Below are 25,988 nucleotides of genomic sequence, written 5' to 3' on the forward strand. Positions count from 1 at the left end.
TCAATATGCACACCTCTGATATATGTACAATTGATCAGCAAAAGAACAACGTCCTATCTTAAAAACTGTAGGAGGAGTTATCCGTACAATGAGGGTACCCTATATGCAAAATTTTGCCAAAAAATGACTAAGTTCAAAACCTGGTATTTTTTCGATAAATTATCAGAAAACAAAATCCTTGCAATATGCACACCTCTGATATATGTTCAATTGATCTGCAAAAGAACAACTTCCTATCTTGAAAACTGTAGGAGGAGTTATTCGTACAATGAGGGTACCCTTTTGACAGCCGCCCGCCCGCCCGCCATTTTCACCATTTTAATAACCGGATTTTTCCGTTGGAAAACCCGGTTAAAAATTGCTATTGTAGTATATTTAAAATCTGCTTCGAAGCGCCGAAAATGATAATTTCTATAATATACCTAATGACGTACCACTATTTTGCGATGGCCTTAAAAAAGAACCAGATGGTAGATTTTCTTGAAACTTCGCAAATAAACTAGAGGTTTAACTTACATATGGCTAAAAAAATGAAAAGATTTGCTATTGTAGTTTTCCCGCAAAATACCACAATCGGGCTTCTTAAAACACACTTAATGCGATGTGTTTTTGTTGACGTTTACAATGATTTTCAAATAGATTAAAAAGATCGTAAGTTTTAGAACACTGTCTGCATTTGGCCATTGCGTTTTGCAGACGAGAAAAATGTAAAAACTGGTTTCTTGTATTTGTGACTTTAGTAAAACATTGCTTTACAACAACATTTAAAAAATGCATGCCATTTTAAAATTCTAAAAAGGTTAAACATAAAGATACACTCTGTATTTCTTATATATATGAAAAGTGCAATAAGCAACCACCACAAATATTGAATAACGTTGAAAGTCGACCATATGGCTTGTTTTCTTAATACTTGAAACTTAAATGAATTTCTAAAGTACACACATGGTTATCAGAGAAATTGTTCTATTTGAACATTTTAACTGTACAACGGTGAATTTAATATTCTACTGATGTATACATAGTGTACTTAAAATTGTTCCGTTGAATTTTTCCCCAAACAAAATTGTACAATCTCCAGTTGAACAATTTTAGATGTATTTCTTAAAAAGTATATAAACGGACAAACTTAAGAAGACAAAACTTGTCTCAGACATACAATTACATATGCATTTAAATGTTTCGCATAATATATTGCCATCGAGCCATTGATTTCAAAGATTTGAGCCATTGCATCAAGGATGAAAATAAACTATATAATACCTGTTCCTATATAAAACAATCCATGCACCTGTGTTAAAATATATCATTCTAGCATGAATTCTAAAAATTCTGATTTAAAAAAAATGGATGATAAAAATATCATAAAAATCAGGACAATAACACAGATATTTACAAACAAATTAAAAACTTTTTTTGGTAAACATTAGGGGGGGGAGCCAGTGTTAAGTTATTCTGACAAATCACTGCAATTATCGCTGACAAATTATACTAGGTGACGACTAAAATAGGTATCATTTTTATATAGAACTGATATATACACGTTCTTTTAATTGCATCTGCCGCAAACTGATTATTTACGACACAGTTATGACGTAACACAATTATAAAGAGAGAACATCAACAAATTCAAATTCAAAATGCTATTTTTAAAAAATGATGAAAAATACAAAAATACAAATGTTAGATTTATATCTAATATATGTACCAAACTTGTCAAGAAATAACTTTTTTGTTATCATTCGCCTGTTCATTTCTTTGAAGAAAATACATGTTATTCATTGTGTTCTTGACATATTCGATCTGGATACCAAGACATTAGGCAGCAGTACAATGTCTTGTATCTGTTTTTTAATGATGAGCTGCTATAATGACAAGCAATGCATTGTGTCAAACCATTAGAAAAAGTCTTGAAATACTATAATATATCACATATTATAGTATTTCAAGACTTTTTCTAATGGTTTGACACAATGCATTGCTTGTCATCCGCAAGTAAAATCAAATAACATCGATGAATGTAGAACAACAACGAAGAAATTTCTATGATTGAAAGTTCATGATAATGAGCATGGCATATAGTGAAATAAGAATAGATTTTTCAGGTCAATGATTTTATATTTCTTACTGCAAATTAAGAAGAAAAAATAATGAACTTATTGTTAGCAAATAAAATAACTACGGAAATGTGGATATGTGCTAAATGCAATTTAATGTGTAAATTCTAAAGTGAACTGAGAAAAAGAGTAGGGATTTGTTTTTAACACATACTATTTACCGTTCCCAGTGTCTTTATCTTTGATAACACTACAGTCAAAGTTATGCACAGTCCAATACATTTCAGGACTATTTTAATATTAAATCGTACAATTGCTGAACATTATATAAATAAATGTAATAAAAAATAATTTCTTGAATATTATTAGGTTATCAAATAGGGTCGGGCTGATCAAATTTAACAAAAAGCCCAAAATAAAGCCCTTCGGGCTTTTTTAAATATACTGATGCCCAACCGTATCTAATACCTAAAAATACTAAAAGAATGATTCCTGATTCCTTAATTAACCTTATAATGTAGTTTTTCTTTTTCAATACAATAGAGCAAACATGATATTGGTCATTTCAATTAAGTCCTACTGGAACTCCAATAATCTGAAGAGCGCAAGCTATTGGTAAGTTGACATCAACTTTAATCATTAAAAATGCATTTGATATGAAAGTGTATGGATTTCAATGATTATGGAAAATGAATATGTACTTCCTAACTTAATAATTCAACATATCAACTACTTATTAATAATAAAAGCATAGTTAAATTAAACATCGGAATACACTACAAATATATACATGGATAAAAAAAATCCGGAAACAAATGGACCCTGAGAAATTAACAAATTACAACAATTATTCATGTTAACAATGGGATTTGAATTTTTCAAGAAAAATGTTCAACTTCATTCTGACAATTTTCCAGATTCTTTACTGAACTACATGTATAAGCAGACAATCAAAACTATTTCATCAAAACCACTAAAAAAGGAGATACCTATAAACTGCAGTGCTTGTCAGTCTTAGCAGCCGTTTTGATTTAACCGTATAACAACATATCCTTAAGGATAATGAAATTGTGTTAGTCAAGACTCATTTCAAGTAAAACGAATTTCCTTAAAACAAACATATCATTTTAATTACTAGTATCATAGTTAGCAAATCGCTGTCCTTTAAAAGAAAACTACCATTGTAGTAAATTGTAAAATAAATCTAGAATACTAGTGTGTTGATACTATGGATTAAACCATAGAATCGATTTTAAAATGGGTCTCAAACTGAGTTTTTTTAGCAGTCCCAATCTGGAGTCCTGATTCTTTATAAATCGCTTAGCGGTGTGTTAAAATTCTTAGGAGAAAGTCATATCCCAATATCTTAAAAAGTTTTTGACTGTCGTTAATGCCGTCATAGATCACGATGATCCCCCAAAAGTCTTGAACAAGTTCAAAAGGGCATTTTTTTTTTATCTTAAGACATGATGGTTTATTATGTGGCAGATGGAGGCAAGGGAAGGAAAACAAATAATTCGGACATGGATTTAACACAGAGATCTTGCTCTGACCTTGACAAATCACATTAAAGGACTATATGGTTTGGGCTTAAAATGGCCCCCTTAAATGAACATTGTCATTTTACTGTAATTCTTTGTTTTATTTGTACAAATATACATTTGAAGTTTTTTCATAACTTTCATTTTGATTTTAGTGCCCACAATTTAAACATATGACATCATAAAGTTTACCTTTTCCCGCCGTTTTCTCAGTTTTAGCATAAAACGGCTTGTTTTGAAGCAGTTTTTCTTTAAGGAAACATTGAGCAACTGCTTGAACAAACAAACTATTTTCACCAAAGATGTATCTTTCCAATACTTATAAGTGGCAAAAAGTTTGTTCTTGTTCAAAGAGTCGCTTTATATTTCCCATTCGAAAAAAGATAAGAAAAATGTCAATGTTTGACTGATTTTGATTGAATTATAAAAATTGCGTCATTTCTGACGTCATATACTGCCAGTGAGTGCATATAAATCAAATAAATAGGTAAAAAAATATATTTTATGTCAACCTCTTTCATAAAATAGCACAACAAATTAATGTACCTGAATAATTTAAAAACAGCGAATTATGGGGGCCAAATTTGACTAATACCATATTTAGTTCTTTGATCCACTTAAAAAAATGTTGACGTTTCGACGTCGTTTTTTTTCATATTGAAATAGCATCACTGTAAACGCATACTTTCTCTGCACACCTATATACCACAAGCAGCTCTTAAGTGTGAGGAACTGAAGAACGGTCCAAATCCGCAATTCAAGAAGATTTGTTATGCACTCACTGTGACTCACTGATCGTGATCTTACCCCAAAACTTGATTCAAGGTCACTGCAAAATCCTTTACCAACAGACGTTATTTGGGTTAAGCATGAGCCAGATTAGGTCGATTAGAGTCTGGACAAGGTTTGCTATTATTTAATGTCATCGCACATATTATAGCAAAGGATTTTAAGTAGGGGAGGCATGAGCCAAATTTGTCCAAAGGGAAAAAAATATGATCTGGACAAGTGATAAAGGGCAGACAGTCACAGAGGGAGTCTTTTAATATGGTAATTGTCTTGCGAAAGAGTACATTTGAAACGAAATAAGACTTAGTACCAATATATTAACTCCATTTCTAAACTCAACTTTCAAAGATTGCAAAATTTAAACCTCTTTAAATGCAATGCATTAACAGGAAGAACAACCGACAGCAAATCAACGTTACAGTAACCGATACAGAACGCATATTAAAATATGATTTTCCTAAAACAAAAACTACTTCATCGAAGCGAGCCTCCAAAGTTCTCTCTTATTTCTAAGATTTTTATACAGTATTGTTCAGCTTCTACTTTGACAATCGTATTTTCGTACATATGGACGTCATACTGAATATGTGAGGTCTTTGTGGATTTTGACAAGATAATCTTGGTCAAAGAAGTAGAAAATCTTTGTTGTAAACAATAACTCATTGTATCAACATCGTCAAAACACAAAGCAATATGGCGGATAATTAGCTTTACAGACGTTCTGAAATCTTTCTACTTCTAAACAAGATCGCCGTGGAATCATATCGTATCTTTTAGAGCTACATCTACTTTTGGACATAATTTGGATGCCGATTAAACCAGAACCACACCGAATCAACAATCAAGACCGTGCTTTTTCAAAATGCTAGTTGGGACTGCATTGCAGAGAAAGATATTCATCAGATAAATACAGCTTGCAATTAAATAACTGATTTTCAAATAAGAAGTCTATTGAATTTAATTCCATTGAATTTACTACGGAAAAGGAATGCTAGAATGCTTCAAAACAGCTGCTCCGTTTTTTTGCCAAATGGCTGTATCAAGTGAGAAATTATGATCATCAATAGAACAAAAACAAACAGAAAACCCATAACAAACAGATCCCAGTGTTTCCCAACACTCTATTCTACGGTCTATATTCTCCCTTCAACCGCAAAAACAGTATTTGAATAATAAACATCGACAAAATTCCTCAGGAATCAAAATCTTCAGATTGGATGGTGACAATACAACGATACTATAAGACAATACACTGGTGACAATACAACGATACTATAAGACAATAAAACGATACTATAGGACACCACAACTCTGCCTGATTATTTACTAGTTTTAAGGCCATAAAAAGTCAGATTATCTTGGGTTTTCTCCGTTACCTTGATCTAAACCGTGATTAAATAATCATAGCCTTACTGCTGTAATGTTGCATATTGTTTAAATCAACTGTTTAGGGGTGGTAAGATCCCGGGGCTCATTTTTAGAGGATGATAATGACCTTACGATGATTGCTCCTATTTCTGAAATGAATTGCATAAAATCCAGCTCAGTATTGACAGTATTTAAATCTTTCATAATTCTTCTATGCTTACAAATCTTTGTATTAAGGAATATATATCATTATTATACCAATAAACCAATAATAAAAAAGTTTTTTTTCGTGTCAAGTTCCAATAGTTAATGTTGAACATTTGTCTGCCAAAAACCCTTTTTCTTTCCTTTAATTTTGGACACCTCTTTTACAAATACTATACACTCACATTAAATATATTTTCAAGAAATGTTTTCTTTAGTGTGAAAAATGGAAGTCTTGCACAAAACTTGAAAAACATATGACATGTGTGGTGAACCAAATGTAAACCTAAAATCCATTCACAGCACACTTTGTCATCAACCAAACAGTGATAAAAACCAGACATTATACTAAATATCAGCAATGGGCAACAACATTACAATGCATAGATATTCCCAGGCTAGATTTTTATGGGACGGATTAGGTTCTTAACCAAATGTCTATTTTCTGGCAAAGCTCAATCAAATTTAAACGGGTGGCAATTACATAACATATAGAGCATTTTCTTTCAGTAAATACTGACAAATTCCGTTTTCAGTTGGTGTGCTCATGAGATGTAGGCTTTAACTGATTTGGAGATAGGTTGTCGACAAATAGGACACTGTTGTAAGGAAACAGCACAGCTGGCACAACAGCAAATATGACCACAAGGTTCAAACAGCACCCCAACATCTTCATCTAGACATATTTTACACAGTTTCTGTTCCTTCAGGTTGCGATTCTCTTCAATAATTTTTTGCAACCCTATTTTGAAAATAAGAAACAATGAATGATTTCCACAAAAAGGTTCATTATAATAAAATCTCTTGAGAAATCCAAGCAATTTTTTCATGTTCCAGTAAATTTTTTTTATGGTAGCTTCTAGACATTGAGTTACAATTCAAAAGAAAATCATCATCTGTTTTCATCTTTTAATATAATTTATTACTGTATGATGTAATGTACTAATTTTCAAATAATTTTCTTTGGTACTTAAACTAGCTCTTTTATAGAAGCCAGTGTACTCACTTTTCCTCTCATCTGACCCTTCCTCAGCTGTTGAGGTGTGACTGGCTCCCGCTGCTATGGATGCTTGGCTGGTTCCTGCTGCACCAGCCCCTGCATCACTTGGCTTTGATGAAGCCGATGAAGAAGAAGATGGGTCATCAACTGTCTTCACAGATGTCTCCTGTGCTGTTTAGTCATCAAAAAGGTTTTTTTTGGGGTTTTTTTTCCAGATGTTATAAAGTCAATAATAAATAAATAGTGCCCGTTTGGGAGGGTAATAGTTGAAATCTACAACCCTTGAAAACCATTGTCAGCCGACCCGAAGCGGAGGTTGATAATGGTTTTCTTGAAATTGAAACCCTGAGAAAATCATTGTCAATCGACGCGAAGCGGAGGTTGACAATGGTTTTCGAGGGGTGTCAATTTCAACTTTTACCCTCCCAAATAGGCACTATTTATTTTATTATACTGAATGTCTTAATTTTAGAAAAAAAAATTCTGATTTTATCAAGAAATGACGTGAATTCTACGACAAACAGTACGTGCATAATTTACGCACATAGAACAATTCAATGTGTTACCCGTAGCCACTGAAGGTAAATCAACGGATTATTAACTGCGTCTAAACCAATCAGATTTCAGTATTTAACATGAAAGTATAATAATATAAAGATATTAAGAATGCTTTAATAGTTACACCTACCAATGGGCCCATGGCTTGTTTCTTCATCATCGATCTGCATTCGATTCATTTCCTGATATAAATTTTACAGTAAAATTCTGTCAATACAAATTCCAAGGGATTGATTAAATAACCATAAATTATATATTATGTTCATAGTGAACTCATGAAATCATATACATGTCCTATAAATTCCTTACATGGAAAACAATTTCTAAACAACAAGGACTTGCTTATTGTTATATTGTAACACATGTACATGTAATAATGATCAACTTTCATAAAATAAATCATGTTATTCTATATACTTTAAAGCAACTTTTATTCGAGTTGACTTTATTTTGCAATTAACTGGAGGTAAACTTGTTCATGACAACTTTTTTCATGACCACACTTTCTGTACACTCGTTTTGATATAACACCCATATGGCAAAGATTAGACTAAGTTCGCAGCGAAAAATGTTCGCGACAAAGAGGCTCTCATGAATCTTGCAAGTTTTTCTGGCATGTGAATAAAACTTGTTTAACATGCAGTTTATGAATACTGGTAAAAAATAAATTAATCAGGTAATTATAATTGTATTAAAAATTTTTTTCTTCTGATGGTTCATATAGGTAAACAGGCATCATAATTTTTTAAAATGGAAGGAGGCAGACTCATCTTTAAAAAAAATTGTAACAAGCAAAAAAGAAAAAAGAAAACAAATTTCCTAATCGTGAAAATCCTGATCCATTGGGAGATTTCGGGGTCTAGTACCTAAAACTGAAATTTCAGTGTTTTTATCATTTATTTCAATTTGATTTTGACTCCCCCCCCCCCCCCATCCATCCTCTCCCTGATGCTGCATGCCAGCATTGCTAACCCAAGTTTATGTTATCAAAAAATATAAAACAGAAAAAGTCAGCAGAAATATTTTCCTTTTTCTGTCATTTTTCATCAATTCATTTCCTTGTTTGAGTTCCCTTTAATTAAAATAACTTTTATTCAATTAATTGAAAATAATACATGTATGTTACAAATAGATACATGTAGCATTTCCCTGTTATTTTATATATAAAAAAAAACTAATTAAAAAAGGATAATTTGATACATATTACATGCTAATTTTTGATGAATGAATTCACTTCTTTCAAACTGTATAAAGAAAAACTTGGTTGGTCAAAGTGATGCTTAAAGATGATTAAAAGAGGAAAGTATTTGGTGTGTCAAGCCAACCTTTAAGTATATTTAAGGAAAGACTCACTTAATTTTGTAGTCTTTATGTCACAAAAATTTCCAAGCCCCTTAAACACTTAAGATGGCCTTATTTTCATTCATGATAAAAAAAGAATTGATATACGTGTAATTCTGAATTTTGATATGTATGTTTAGGGGAAAATCGAAAGATTTCAAACTACCGGGTAATTGTAATAAATCATCCCACAGATCTTAATTGTAAATTTACATGTAATGCAAAGGGGTCCACTGAGCTAAAATATATTGGCATGAATTGGGGAAATATTGGGGAAGTGTGCATACATGCTATAACTTGGATTTCACTGTCCATTAGCTGACTTTGACTTTCATATTTTACATGCTCCAAAAACAGGGGGGGGGGGGGGGGGACTCTAATTTGCTATATTTAAATTCAAAAAGTCATTTTTCAATTTCTTTTAATTTATTTTAATTCTGCAAACCTCGCTTGCTTGTTTCATGTTACAAATTTGATTCGTTGTGTTATCACTGAGGTGGACATTTCAAATATGAGGAAGAATCACCCTTAAGTGTTCAATACCAAACACACTTGGAACAAGTCACATGTATGTTATCAACTGGACACTCAGGGTAGTATGAGACACTACGAGGTTTTAAAATGTAGATGAGAGCCCATCATTCAAATTCAATATAGAATCATCCTCTTAACCACAAAATGCATTTTTAAATTTGTTAAAAGGGAAAATTGTAAAAAAAAAAATCAAGATTTTAAAATCATGAATGACATATCAAATGATAATCAAAATTCTAACCAATTGTGCAATGCTGTTATACATGTAAATGACAAACATGTACTATTAACAAGACTGTAAAAGAAAAAAACCCACTATAGTACGAGGTTAAGGCAAAAGACAGCTATACCACAAAATGGATGCTGCATTACTGTAGCCATTTCCATTTTTTGATTGCAGTTAACATGTCTCATACCTCCTTTACTCATTCACTTTAATTTAAGAATAAGAAGAAATTACCGCACTAATTTTTCATGATCAATTTTGCTGTTGAATGCTTAAAATCATTTACCCGCTGTACATCTTCTACAAATTGGTCTCCTTTGGCCAGCTTGACCCAGGGACAGTCAGGGAACCACTTGGCGTGCTCCACCCAGGGGTCATCTCCGGGCTCCCAGTCCCACAGAATGCCCCCGCAGTAAAAACATTTACACTTGTCCCCCTCTCCTGTTTTATGGAAAAAGAAATCATTTTCTTATCCATAATTAACGGTACAATTTTATACACATTGGTATACAAGAGATTATTTCATATGCAACAATATCGATTTTGTACAATAAAACCTATAACTTCAAATAAAGCAAAATTGAGGTGCCAGCGGGGTTTGCTTATTTACATTTAAATATTGAATCGTTCAATGGCATAAAACTATATAAATATAAGTAATCATTCTTTGAATATTATGAGGTGATAATTTCGGTCGGGGCGTAATCAACCCTATCATGAAGCCCTTCGGGCTTTATTGGATTTAATCACGCCCCGACCAAAATTATCACCTCATAATACTCGAAGAATGATTCCTTATTCCTTAATTCGTTTCATTACTTTCACACAGAGAAGAAATCCCATTGTAATCAAACATCTACTGATAAAACTTAATCACAATCTGGCCACTTTAATCGATTCATCAACAATAACATGCATTCAACAGATTTTCTTTTAAACTGCCTTCAAACACATTATCACACGGTGTTCAGTTCATTAAGTAAAAATGTTTATCCAAATAAATAGATCTACACACAACAGAAAATATTCACTTTGTTAAACAGCTATTTATATGTATGAGGTTGCATGACCTTGCATAGATTTAAACAATAAAATGCTTTCTTTAGTGATTCATGCAGGATACGAAGGTGGAGAATTTGCAGGAAAAAAATACATTACCAGCGATTGAGATTTATTTACGATTCAGAAATAATCACAGTGAATAATGGTTAGAGCGTGAGTCACATTCTCCACATTTAAGTACAGGTGTTATTATCAGGAGACAGGTACTGTTTATACTCGCAGCTGTCAAACTGAATGCAGCGCAATTCGAAAAGTCAGATCAAAAAAGGAATTAATAATAATTCTATGTGTACGTATCTTCATAGTGAGGAAGGACATGCAAATATGGTAAACAATCAATGTAAAGGATCATATACCAGTAAATGTGATACCATCTAGCAAACTGAGATTAAATAACAGATCCTTGTTTTCAGTTTCTTACATAATCAATTCACTGTATAACAGTGTTTCATACATGAAACCTGTTAGTAGCATGTAAATCTTAATAGAGCAATCCAACTCATTCTACGCAGATTTTTACTAAGTTTTATCATCAATTTTGAAAAAAGACTGGACATCAATCTTTATCAAATAAGTACTAGAGTTGTATTGAATAGCTCTTCCAGCAAACAAGTTGAAAAATTGTACAACAACAACAAGTCTTAAGATTTGTTGTCAAAATAGGACTTACAAACATAAATTAAAGAATCATGCTTTACAAGCTGAAAACTTTCAAAGAACTGTTTAGCAATCACTAATAAAACAGGTCAAAAAATTTAAAATTCAGTCTAAACAGTTTGTAAGATATCAAAAGTTAATCTCTATATTAATATTGATTCATCAAGAATCCACTCAGTATTGCAAGCTAAGCATAAGAAATTGTCTGGAATACTCAATTTTTCACAAAATTTCAAACAAGCAATGGATGCAACCATTAATATAATTATACATTCAATTACCTAGATAAAAGAAGCCCGCTTTAGTAAGAACTTCAGGTCTTTGGGTTATCTGAGTAGGCCATCCTTTGAAAGAAGCTTTTCTTGCCGACTCCAGAGAATAGATATGAAATTTAGGCCGAGTAACACCGGGTTCATCAGTAGGACCAAGTGTCTGTTGGTATCGAAAGTTAAAGTTTTCCCCTGTTGGCACTGTATGACCAACACTAAAACCTGATAGGTCTCCAACATTAGAAGGCGGAGCATTTGCCACATGCCCATTCTGTAGTTGACGACCATGCCTGACCCAGGGGCAGTTTGGGAAATGTTGGCGATGTTCCAATGCCACAACATCACCCTCACACCAACCACTCAGTATCCCCCCACAGTGTGTACATTGCACTTTGTCTTCTAGTCCTGTGTAATAAAACCCATCTTGTGCCAGGTCCTGTGGTAACACAGGTACCCCTTGTGGCCATCGATGATCAAATGTCCTAAGTCGCTTGTTGTAGTCGTTCCTCAGTGGCGCCAGTCGCTCATACGGACTCTGAGGTATTATGTCCATACTTGGAACTAGCCTCCAACGCCATACCTCCAACTCATCTCCACCCTATATTTTAGTTCACCATTATCTGCAAATTAAAATGCTTGTAATGACTTCATGGAAATAGTACAGACATGATAAATAACCACAAATTTAGATTGTTACTTTTCTAAATCCCCCTAAAAAAATGAAAAAAAAAATTTTCAAGGACCTTAACAATCAAAATCTAATTTCATGCAGGAAGAAAGGGAGGGAAAGGGGGAAAAATTATTATGGAGAATCTTAATCTTGCACAACAAGTTGCAAAGCAGGATGTTTATTATGTAATTTTTGTATGTTTTGTGCTCAATCGATCATCATTCATCTTGTTTACATCACCATATTTAACATTATATAAATAGTGCCTGTTTGGGAGGGTAACAGTTGAAATTGACACCCCGAGAAAACCATTGTCAACCGACGCGAAGCGGAGGTTGACAATGGTTTTCGAGGGGTGTCAATTTCAACTGTTATCCTCCCAAACAGGCACTATTTATTTTGTTATACTGAATGTCTTTTTTAAAATTTTTAAGAAAATTTTACTGTTTTTATATAGGAATAACGTGAATTCTACAGCGAACCGTACGCGCATAATTTTCGCGCATGTAACATTTTTTAATGTTACCCGTTGCCAAGTGCGTTGCTAACGCTGAGGGTAATAGTAAATATTATTAACTGCGTCTTAACCAATCAGATTTCAGTATTTAACATGAAAGTATAACAAACCTGAATGTTAACCATATCATTCATATTACCAGTATACATTCAACATAATTATCCTTATAGTCCTCACTATTCTCCAATGTAAGTATCACATTTTCCTTTTGGTAAACATGGTTACCTGGGAAATCCTATGTACACAGAATGGGACTTCCCATCTCAGTAAAAGTTACATTCTTTCTGTTAATATGTAGGAAATTCCATTATTAATTTTTTAAGTGTAATTAATAATTAAAAATTTGAATAAGCTTTGCCTTATTCAAGCTAATATAGCTGTTAAAATCAAGAGACTGTACTGGACCTGTTAATATACTTGTTGATTATTATTGGTGGCAGTTTCTATGAGCTGTTGCAGTGTGAATTGGTGCAAATCTAGATAAAATGTTCTATCGTTAAAATGACAGATGTCCTACAGACCCGGTTTAGTAGCCTGGTCACTGCAAGATTATTCTTTCTGGTGCAAACCATGCAAACCATTCATAGATAAACATCTCGACTGCATTTGCCCAAAGCAGAGACTGTCCAAAGTTAGAGATAATGCATTATATCTATTTAAAACGATTGTTAGCTTTTTAAAAAACTGTCCCAATTTACAATACAACGCTCTGCAGTATGCCATAGTCAACGGTCATTGTCAATAGACCTTTGATACGTTACAGTTTCAATAGATACTGCACAGTATAGCTGCAGTGCACCTGAGTACCCACCCCCCATACAATCAAACCTTCTGTTTTCTCATCTTCTGGATACCATTACAAGTATAAACATGCTTACATTTTGATTAACATATTCACTTACAAAAAATGTTTTAAATGCATTTAATCCTAGTTGCACATTATTGACAAATTACTTTCAGTCGTAGATCACTTTTGTGAATGTCGAGCCCGAATCATAAGAATGTAAACAAAATGTTTCATGTTTGCAACGACGACATACATTGTACTTCATCTATATTTTTCCAGAAAACAAAAATTCTTAGATTTTTTTTATTGCGTAAAGGAATATGATGTTTCTATGATCGGGTTTTTTTAAGTGGGGGAGGGCAGATTCATAAAAAAAAAACAAATAATAATAATAAAATAAAAAAAACCACACAAGTACTTTCCAAAATCCTGAAAATCCTTATCCGTGGGAGGGAGTATACCTTTAACTTCAATTTCACTATTTATTTCCTTATTTTGAATTCAATTTTTACACGGCCCCATAAAAGTGGGGGGGGGGGGGGGGGGACTCCATGTTAATTCAATTTTTTGTATGTAAATTTAAGAAAAATCTTTGCTGCACAAAAAAGTGTTGGAGGGGGGCAGCCCCCTGCCCCCACTCCCCGATGCTACGTGTCTGTAATTTATTAGTTTGTTAAAAGAAAGATGTAAATATGAGTAATAAAATGATTATCTTTGACCATTCATGCGGGTTATGAAGGTATATATAGCGATCGCTGCAGAAAAATTTACATAATCCGCTAACACGGGTGATGGTTTTTTTCTGCAATGTCGCCATCTTCATCATATCCCGCATGAATCCCGGCCCGAAGAAATCATTTTATCATTAAAATAAAACCTTTTATATGTTTAAAGGCATTCTTTGATGCTTTAAACCCCTTTTAAGTTAATTTTTTTTTTAATTGCTCCCAAATCCCAAACACTTTTTGATACCATACACACCATGTAAACCAAGCATACGCGAAATTGGGCCTAATGCGCAAGGTAAAATATATACTAGATAGAAATAGTCTTCAAAAATTGTACTTCTCCTTTATTAGACCAGTCCTGGAATATGCCGATATTATTTGGGATAATATACCAGAATATCTTAGTTTAAAAATCGAGAACATTCAGCTTGAAGCGGCGCGAATTGTGACAGGGGGTAATAGACTTGCCTCCAAAACTCTCCTATACAAAGAAACAGGCTGGGTTCCTTTATCTAAGCGTCGGGAAGACCATCGGCTTATTCTTTTGTTTAAAATGTTTCACGGCAAAGTTCCCAATTATCTATTAAACCTTTTGCATACTCAGCTACTCTCCAATGAATCACATAATACACGAAGCACTAACTCAATACGAGAAATCTACGCAAGAACTAAGCTATATTACGACTCTTTTCTTCCCAACACCATACGACTTTGGAACACAATACCAAGCAATGTACAGAACAATCCTTCCATACTAAGCTTCAAAAAATATCTTAACAAAAACAAGATAACTGTTCCCGAATACTATCATATAGGGTCTCGCATAGGTCAAATACTCCACTCTCAACTACGTTTAGAATGTAGTACTTTAAATCTTTATATGTTCAATAGAAACCTTTGTCCATCCCCTTTTTGTTCGTGTGGGTCAGTAGAAAACACTGATCATTACCTTTTGCATTGTCCAAAATATGCTACAATACGAAATATAACAATAAACACACTTGCAAATTCAACAGACCCTAACTTACTACTCTACGGATCTAATTATCTAAGTATTGTAGAAAATGAACAAATTTTTCACACCGTACAAAGATTTATACTTGAGAGTAAAAGATTCAGCAATCATAATATCACGTAGAATGTTGTACAATAATAATACCTTTTTTCCGGGTTGCCTGTTTATCTTATTCCCACCACTTATATTTATATTTATGACAATAATTAATGGAAATCGGAAAAATCCTACGGTATCTCTATGATGTGTTAGCATGTATTGAGTTAAAATTTTACTGAAAACGTACACATAACTGGTGTAAGAAATAAAGCCACTTTTTCTTTTTTGTATGGCTGTGTTTGAACATTAACACGCGACTATGTATACTATATTTCTGTTCTGGTGTTTAACCAACGAATATATTGTAATATTCTTTTCATGATATTTTATTTTGTTGACTTTTTTTCATTACCTTATAAAACGTGTTTCCAACTTTGACTTTTGACACATTTTCCTATTTTGTTCCTTGTACTTACATTTCATTTCACGCCTCTCATTTCTGCAGTGTATGCAAGAGAGGGATTAACATAAGCCCTATGGCTTGTTTCCCGATCTTACAATTGTAATTTATCATCATGTAAATGTACTTGAATCTATAATGAATAAATATTGTTTAAACTAAACTAAACCATGCATAACACATTCATGAGTGTAGTTTCCTGATTCTTTATATTGTTGTCTCCAAAATAGTTTCAAAATAGTATCAAATTTTCATTATCATTGGACACCTTTTCCTACTTTGAAGGAGTCAATGAATAAATCGGGAAAATGATATATGATTTCATGCGAGTTATCTATAGATAATTTCAAAATACATGCAGAATCAATTCTCCATTATAATTCTGAAGGCAACTTTTCCTTCTTTAGCGGAGTCCATGAATAAAAAAAATTTTAAAAAGGAAGGTCTTAAAATTGTTTGATCATGTATAAAACACAATATGATCAAATCCAATTATTTAAAATAAAAAAAGTCATGTTATTAAATACATGTAGTGTATTTTGGCTAAAAAAAATTGTCAATTTCGAGAGAGAATACGCGTTATGTACATCAAGCTAAATAAAGTTTTCACCAATCGTGGATTATTATAATTTAATATTTCCTTGCGTACTTATTTAAAATCTCGTATTTACATGTATCTCGTTTTTTTCTCCATTAAGGTAGTCCATCCATAACTAAGGCGAATTTAACAATTTTTATTGATCTATACTACATCAAATACATATTTTTAAGTTATTATGAGGCTTATATACACCAAACTTTATAGTATGTATCTAGTCAATTAAATGAACCTTTTGCACTTAAAATTTATGAGTCGGAAATTAAAAAGGGAATGCGATATTTTTATAACCTGATTGAATTAATATTGCGTAATTTGTAGATACATGTAAGTCATATCTGAAAATAAGTTGTTTTAAAAATGATGCAAAATACTGTTATTATGAAAAATGTTTCGTTAAAAATATTTTCATTCAATCTTGCAAAATCCTTTTTGTAAACTAGGTACAAACAATAAAGTACGTTTTAAACGATTGATAACAATATCTTTTATTATACTTTCATGTTAAATACCGAAATCTGATTGGCTCAGATGCGGTCCTTTATCTGTTCAATAAGACTATTACCCTCAGCGTTAGCAACACACTTGGCAACGGGTAACACTATACATTTATTGCATGATTGGGAGGGAAATATGAAGATTTATTCCCCAAAGAAAAATCATATTTCCCGAGGGCTTCGCCGCTTCGCGTCGGTTGACAATGGTTGTCTCGGGGTGTCAATTTCAACAGTTACCCTCCCAAACAGGCACTATTTATTATACCTCAATATGATTACTCTATATAAAGCGACATATGATTGGTTCTAGACAATCACGTGACAAGCGAACAAAACGTCGTGTCTCTAGGGGAATAAATATCGCGTCTCACCTCTTCGGAAATCTCGGGATTTTTCTTCCCAAAGGTATGAAAAAGCCAATGAGCATACCATGATGACAAATATGATGAAATAAAAAATATTTAATCATTTAAACTCCCTATATGATACAAAAATCAATTTTACTAAATTTGATTTGAATCACAGACACAAATAAATATCTTAATCTGCTATATTGTACATGTACAAAGTAAATGTTTGCATACCTTAGGAACTTTGTAACTCTTATTCTAATTAATACACAGGTTATTTAGTATCATGTAAAATTAATCCCTTCACTCAAAAAGACATCGTCAAATAATATTTATCAAAATGATACCATTTATAAATATCAATTAATATAATTAATGACAGCTAAATAAGGTGATAATTATATTTTATGTCATAGTTAAGTCCCTTTGTAAAAACAGAGTTCATTGCCCTTCATCTGAAAAGATCAACCAGGGGGCGCAAGCATCTATCCTCCAATTTTGGAGGATAAAATCTATCCTCCAAAAAACGGAGGTTGTATTGTCTAGACCAGTTGCATCTGAGTCGCCCATGATATGAGTAAAAGCAAATCGAACCCTTAGCAAGCAAAGGTGGTTTATATTATGTGTATATAACAGCTATAGCACCTCAGTCTGAGTTCGAGATATCATGAACTTCCAGAGTTGCAGTTCGAGAGATCAAGACTAAGAGTAAAACTTTGTTATTTGGAGAAAAACTCGGGATCGTAATTTAACAAGAACTTCGAGATACCGAAGTCGTGCTATCGAGAGTCGCCTGTATATTTAATGGCTTTCTCAGAATTTAGTTGGTACGTTTCTGATAATGAAATGTGTCTGTGAGCTTATAAAAATCAAATCAGTCTTTTAAACTGGGTGCAGTTTAAGGAATTGTAAGATTTAAAATCGGATCATATAACGCTATAAACATAAAACCTGTATGATCTCAAGGCATTTTCTTTGACGTCACCTCATGGCTTCCATACATGCTTATACGATGAGTCAAAAATGTCAAATGTTTAAATAGGTAACGACCCCCCCCCCCCCCCCCCCCCCCCGAAATTCTAATATGAATTGAATATACAATTCAATGAGATACGTACACCAATATACTAGGCTTTCTGAGATAAATGTATCATCATATACTTTATTTACCATCATTTTAAAACCAGAATTTATAATATTTTAACATAAATTATTTGAATGGTTTGATTTGATATTAGTTCTACAATTGTGAGAACATCTAAGCTTTATATTAAAATGACACAAATGCTTGGATCTGTACATCATGCATGATAGAATGCGAAAACCGATTTTTGACGCCACGTATGTACATATGTACATGCAAAGACACATCATACATACACATGTCACATGTATACACAAAACGAAAGTAGATATTATATATGACCAAATACACAGTAAAATAATTGAATTTGATGTAAGCATGCAAATTATACCAGATCTGACAAAGCACAAGACAATTTACTGTACTGTATCTCAATATTCAATAATGAGTACCGTTATTTTCTATGTTGGTATATCTTACCCTCACCACTCCCACAGTGGAATATGGTTGGCCATCAATGCATCAGTTTCAGAATAAGCTATTTTTACTTATAGTACTTTTACTTATATTATATGTAATTTGATGCATCGAAATAAGGAACTATTTTAAAATTCATATCTAAATTAATTAGGCGCTTCGAATATTAATGACTTTAAAATATAAACTGAACGTAAATATGATAAGTTTGAAATACTAAACTGATCGTTCTTTACATTTCAAGAAAAAGTTATATACTGTATACTTAAAAAAACCCGTTTACTATTACAATAAATGACTATATTGCAATTTATTCATTATCTAGCAGACACATTTACCATTAACAATTATTTGGGTGAGAATAACGTGAGATGAAGAAATACACTTATAGAAAGTTACTTATATAGTAAATGTATAATGTAATAGGCCATTAGCTTGTAAATGGGCTCTAATAACAATTACATGTAGATTATCTCGTTATTGTGAGTAATTTCTAATAACGGGATACTGCAAACCAACCTCTATCCGCGTTCGAGAAATTTCCGCGAGGTTCGCGAGAGCCTCGTCGTCGCGAATATTTTTCGTCGCGAATCAGTCCTTGTCATATGGTGGTTATAGCAACACGGTTCTGGATAAGGTTTGGTCGCAAACATTAGTCGTTGCAAACCAGTTTATCGGATGTAAATCGCGAAATAAAGTCATTGCAAATAAAAGTTGGTTTACAGTAATCATTTTATCATTGTAGTATTTAAACAATAGAACGCTTTCTCTTGTAGTTCATAAGGGTATGAAGGTACAAATTACATAACCCAAGTCAGCGGATTTTGTAACCTGTTACCTTCATAGCTGCAATCTGTAGCCCCCGGTCTGAAAAAAATTCGAATGGATGGACGTCCATCCGAATTTGTTCAGACCAGGTGCTACAGACCTGCAGCTACTACCGTCATAGTGCGTATGCCAAAATCAGTTGTTTATGAAACACGTAAATCATTGTTGCTGTTACGTGAAATAATCCAATTCTATATATGGAAGTCATTTAGATCATTTGGAAGTTTGGCGTTAAATTAGTCAACGCATTTCGTGTTTTCAATGTGCTGAAAGGTGTCCTTTGATCAATTACAACATATATCCCGCATATAGTCTCAGACGTATATAATATAAGACATCATTATACTGTACACATATAAACAATATTAATTACAGGTACTTGGAAACGATTTGAGCTCCAAATTTAAAATTTTGCTTTTCCAGTTTTTATGCTTAGAATGGGTTTATATGGGTACTTTTAATTCATTAATCAAAATTTGAAAAGAAAAATATTGAGTTATAAGCAAGATACAGAGTTTGAAAATCTTTGTTTTGTAAACAAAGCTCGAACTTTGTTATGGTTTACATATGTGTTTTATTGGTATAAGTCTCAATTAAATATTGCTTTTTTCTGTTTATCATATTATCTATGAACACATTGAATCAGTTTACCTTGTTTTCCATGAGTCATTTGGTCAAAGAAAAGGCAATTCCATACTTTCCATTATTTGTAAACAAATATAAGACTCGAGCTTTGTTTACATAACAATGATTTCTTACCTCTGCATCTATCTTAAAACTTGACTTTTAACATTCAAACTTTGGTCAATCATTCATAATTAGCAAATAAACCATTTTATACATAAAAAAAGAAAATTTTGATCTAAAATCGTGTCCAAATCCCTTTAAAGATACTTGAATACAAGTTATAACATACAATGAACATTGCGAAGTTATTGTATGTTTTAGCCTCTATAGTTTCGGTTAAATGCAGTTTTAAAATGTTCAAAGAATAAAATATATAAAAATATATACGCGGACGGATATACTTGGACTGATTAGTCAAATGCCATCATTCGGTTTTTCAGTATGACAGTACCTTACCCTCCCTGATAGGGAATTCGTTCTACAAAACCTCTCCAGTGCACAGGCACATGCCGTTATAACTTTTTGTTATAAGGAAAATAAATACCCTATACCTAATAATAGATTAGGTATAGGATATTTATTTTCATTATGACAAAAATTTATAACGTCAGATGGCAGATGTGCTCCAGCGATATAAATCCATCCTTATGGGAGTACCGGTATATCCCCTTTCCTTTAGTACTTTAGGCTTTGACGCACGAGTTGCACTTGACTACTAGTACAGAAGGAAAAAAACGCTTCCTGTCCTGCTTTAGCAAATTTCACTGCCTGGTTTGAATGAACAGTACTAGTATGCAAAAAACATAAATAAAATGTTATTTGCGCATTCCTATATTAATGTAATACAATTTAGGGTGATAAAACTGTGTTTTGGACACCTAAAAAAATATATTAGATTAACAGTAAAATTGCTGATATTTGGTCGAACGTAACGTCAACTGGGTTTCAAAGTTGTCCTTACTGGGAATGAAGAGATACTAGTACACGGTAAAAAAATCATCAGAGAATTTATAACATATTTTTGTAACAATTGTGAGCAAACAAGATGACAAGTGGTATAGAGGCGTTTTATAAGACAAAAGAAAAGATCAAGAGACTTAAGTGTAGAATGTGGGTATTATGATGAATTGTACATGGATGTTTTGGACGTTACTGTGCTCCGTAGTGACAAATATGCTGCTTTTAAAGCGGTATGGAACACCTGTCCGTAATATAATGTGGATAAAAGCACGCTATAATCAAAATACTTCCATTGGTTAAGAATTTTTAAAATTTAAAAATATTTAACCAAAAAACATGTTTTGAAAAATTTGGAAAGGTAAAAATTATTAAAGTTCTTGCAAAATTCGAACTCATGACTTACCGATTTCTAGTTAACTCTCTAACTCATTGCACTACACCGTAAGGTACGTGTAAAACTATTTGGAGAACAAAAAAGTAATATAGAATAATGGTTGATTTTATTGATAATTTCGATGGGAAGTTTACGTCAAAAGGGACGAAACTTTACATATCAAAATAAATGTTGGTGTATAATTTAATTTGTTGGCTACGACCTTAATGAAAAATACATGACCAAGGCCGACATGGTACTTGTATTTTTTTAATGACCCCCGTACTTTACATGACATGTGAGGGCAAAAGAGGTAATTATTAAAGCATCCAAATCAAAATGCAAACACTTTCGACATGGAAAAACTCAACCCATGAAATTCACATTAACAATAGGAATTAACCAACTAAAAAGAAGGCGGCACCTACCGTTATCTTGGAGTTCTTCCGGTTAAAATGGCAAATTTATTCTACACAGCCACACTTTATTCAAAGAAGGAGGAAGAAAACGAGCCGGAAGCATTATTGGCATTAGTTTAAGATACAGAACAATTTTAAACAACAAAACTGTCTTTGATAAAGTGCTGTAAGGAAGAAGTTCAATAACGATTTTTAAAAAATAGCCAAGAATTATATTTCTAATACTCCATAACCTGGGGGGGGGGGGGGGGGGGGGGGGGGCGAATGGAATGGAAATTCTTAAATAAACGGGTTTAAAGTGTAAGCGGGATTCAAACCGGAATCAAGCGTTAGTGTTCGTAGTTCTATGAAAATGTCTCTGGTTCGGTTGGAGAAATGTTAGCAAAAAGTCTGACAGATCGCAAACGGAAGGAAAGAAGGACAACAAACGAAATGATATAGATGCTTTGGTTCGGGTTAGCTAAAAACGAAGATAGCGCAATAACTGGGCTGCGTTCAAGATCGTAGCAGCTAGCCTAGCCGCTAGGTCGTAGATATCTATTGAGTCTCAGATTTGAAGTTGGAAATATTCAACTAAAGACTAATTACATAGACCAATTTTTTTAATTTCAAGAGGAAATATACATGTTAAAATTTCATTATAACTTAAAGGATGAATTAAATATCACATAGTTAATATATTTCAAGTTTGTTACAAAGTGGTCACCAAGGTGGCCATCTTGAATTCGATACTAACTTAGCATAAAATATTTAAGCTACAAATATCTACCTAGCGGCAAGGCTAGCCTACCGTTCAACTTACGTAGCCCTACGTAGCAGCTACGATCTTGAACGCAACCCTGACCTTTCATCGGCTTGAGATTTAAATCGCTTCCTTCCTCACTTTACATAGCAGGGATGAACATGCGACCCAATTCCAAACTTTTTATTTTTGGTCCTACCTTAATTTGTCCAAAATCTTTATTTTTGGTCCTACCATACACAAATTAAGGACAGGATTTAAAACATCTTTGTTATTTGGTGTCAAACTGGAGAGATATGGTGCATGACACATGATTTCAGTGGAACTTACCGGTACTATATTTACAGACACTGTGACGTTAAAAATATTTCCTTTGGTGGTAAGATATGTATAGATTAGGGGGTTTTAGTTTGGTTTTAATGGGGATATAAATAAGAGGAACCGAAAAAGTTATTATTATGGGAAAACAAAATAATACCCGATATCTACAATACATGCACTCTTCTTTATCAGCAGTAAACAATTATAATTTGTGTAATTGTTTAGATCATAATTTTATTCCATATTGAAAATTCATATTGACTCAATTCTTTCTAATAAATAATGAGTATTCCACGCAAACAAAAAATCGAGTAAAAGGAGGCACGAGTATCTAACGTTACATATTTTTCTCATAATAAAAAAAAAATAACGCGCTACCTACATGTAATACATTATTGTTAGGTAGGCGGTATATTTTATTTAAGGAATGAATTCAATATTTATTTGTTTTATACTTTAAAATGGTTTGGGACAGTTTACGCTTTATAAACCGCGAAGCGGTTTATAAAAAAGCGTAAACTGTTTCAAACCATTTTATATCGTATAAAACTAATAAATATTGAATTCATTGCTTATAATTTAATTTTTTACTCTTCATTGTAGATAAAAACGGTCATTTGACCTTTAAAATGACGTAAAATTGTACAACATTCAAACGTAACGTCAGGCGTATTGATACGTTTTTGACGTTAGTTTTACAAAGGCATCAAAAGAATGAATTTTCATTATAAGCCTCAATTTGCAGTCTGGTGAAAGAAAACATGTACATAACGATTTCCCTATAGTTATTGTTACAAATTCGTTATAGAGATATAACGAATAACCGATATAACAAAAGTAAATTTATTGGTCCCCAAGACTTCGGTATAACCAAGTTTTACTGTATATGTACATGTATAACTAAACCTCGAGCATGTCGGCATACCCTAGCTCTGATCAAGCAACGTAAGGTCACTTCAACGATCTTCTCACTGAGACAGAATACCAGTTACCTAATTCCATTGAGACAGAATTTACACATTTTCCTCAATTTATGTATACAGCTGATACTTTTATAGTTAATTCATAGCTCTATAGAAACAGCCAGACTGAAATCTACACGCCCTATTTATCGATTGGTCGAAATCTACAGCGGCTGAAACTGACATTATTGAATTGACACACCCTGTTTATCGATTTGTCGAAGCCTACAGCGACCGAAGAAAAATCATGGACTGCACGAAATAATCATGATGATGTCAGACTCAAAGTCTCACAGGAGACGATTTGGCTGTTTCTTTTAGCTAGCGTACTTATGTACATTAACAGTAATTTAGTGAATTTTACTTACTTTTTTATAATCAATTTATTAATTAGTTAAAAGAAAGATGCGGGTTATAAAGGTAGCGATCATGGCAGAAAAAAATTACACAACTTGTATTTTTTCTGCAACGTCGCTACCTTCATATCCCGATTGAATCACCAAAGAAAGCATTTTATTGTTTAAATAACTGTATCACGTGTTGATTCATTTAAAAAACAGTAAACTTATTTGTTTTCTTTTCAAATTAATTTATATCAATATAGATGATAAACATGTCTAACAACAATCACAGCCAAAAATAACACAAATTCTGTTGATACAAAGCTATAGCCCCTTTCTAGGCCACAGAGTAGTACATCTTTTACAATATGTCTCATCTTTGATTGTTAGTTACTATAGTAATAAAGAATTCAGAAGTATTGTAAACAGGATGACATTACATTTAGTTCTCTAGAAAGGATAGAATCAAGTTGATTATTTTTTTCTAATGAAGTAATATGCTTGAGATGACATTAGCACAAGGTCTGATTGAAATATAACATTATATAAATAGTGCTTGTTTGGGAGGGTATCAGTTGAAATTGACACCCCGAGAAAACCATTGTCAACCTTCGCGTCGGTTGACAATGGTTTTCTCGGGGTGTCAATTTCAACTGTTATCCTCCCAAACAGGCACTATTTATTTTGTTATACTGTTATACATTTTTAAGAAAATTTTACTGCTTTTATATAGGAATAACGTGAATTCTACAGCGAACCGTACGCGCATAATTTTCGCGCATGTAACATTTTTTATTGTTATACTTTCATGTTAAATACTGAAATCTGATTGGTTAAGACGCAGTTAATAATATTTACTATTACCCTCAGCGTTAGCAACGCACTTGGCAACAGGTAATATTATATAAATAGTGCCTGTTTGGGAGGGTAACAGTTGAAATTGACACCCCGAGAAAACCATTGTCAACCGACGCGACGCGGAGGTTGACAATGGTTTTCTAGGGGTGTCAATTTCAACTGTTATCCTCCCAAACAGGCACTATTTATTTTGTTATACTGAATGTCTTTTTTAAAATTTTTAAGAAAATTTTACTGCTTTTATATAGGAATAACATGAATTCTACAGCGAACCGTACGCGCATAATTTTCGCGCATGTAACATTTTTTAATGTTACCCGTTGCCAAGTGCGTTGCTAACGCTTAGGGTAATAGTAAATATTATTAACTGCGTCTTAACCAATCAGATTTCAGTATTTAACATGAAAGTATAACAATAAAAAATATTACATGCGCGAAAATTATGCGCGTACGGTTCGCTGTAGAATTCACGTTATTCCTATATAAAAGCAGTAAAATTTTCTTAAAATTTTTAAAAAAGACATTCAGTATAACAAAATAAATAGTGCCTGTTTGGGAGGATAACAGTTGAAATTGACACCCCTCGAAAACCATTGTCAACCTCCGCTTCGCGTCGGTTGACAATGGTTTTCTCGGGGTGTCAATTTCAACTGTTACCCTCCCAAACAGGCACTATTTATATAATATTACCCGTTGCTAAGTGCGTTGCTAACGCTGAGGGTAATAGAA

The 25,988-nt window shown here is 32.9% G+C and overlaps 1 protein-coding gene across 6 annotated transcripts; it reads right to left on the reverse strand.

Annotated features, from left to right (window-relative positions):
* Positions 1 to 718: 718 nt before the first annotated feature.
* LOC105328992 (baculoviral IAP repeat-containing protein 7-B) lies at positions 719 to 23,086 on the reverse strand. 6 transcript variants are annotated; one of them, XM_034473031.2, is made up of 6 exons: positions 22,977 to 23,086; positions 11,619 to 12,226; positions 9,905 to 10,059; positions 7,648 to 7,699; positions 6,966 to 7,130; positions 719 to 6,701 (listed from the first exon to the last, which is right to left on the reverse strand). In XM_034473031.2, the coding sequence occupies exons 2-6, from the start codon at positions 12,157 to 12,159 to the stop codon at positions 6,505 to 6,507; spliced, it is 1,110 nt and encodes a 369-aa protein (XP_034328922.2). In that variant the 5' UTR covers positions 12,160 to 12,226; positions 22,977 to 23,086; the 3' UTR covers positions 719 to 6,504. The 6 variants fall into 6 exon arrangements, with proteins under 6 accessions (XP_034328922.2, XP_034328923.2, XP_065925640.1 ...); XM_034473032.2 differs by lacking the exon at positions 22,977 to 23,086 and adding an exon at positions 22,045 to 22,068; XM_066069568.1 differs by lacking the exon at positions 22,977 to 23,086 and adding an exon at positions 20,740 to 20,763.
* Between the last annotated feature and the right edge of the window lie 2,902 nt (positions 23,087 to 25,988).

Source organism: Magallana gigas, chromosome 8, assembly GCF_963853765.1.
Source record: "Magallana gigas chromosome 8, xbMagGiga1.1, whole genome shotgun sequence".
NCBI lineage: Eukaryota > Metazoa > Mollusca > Bivalvia > Ostreida > Ostreidae > Magallana > Magallana gigas.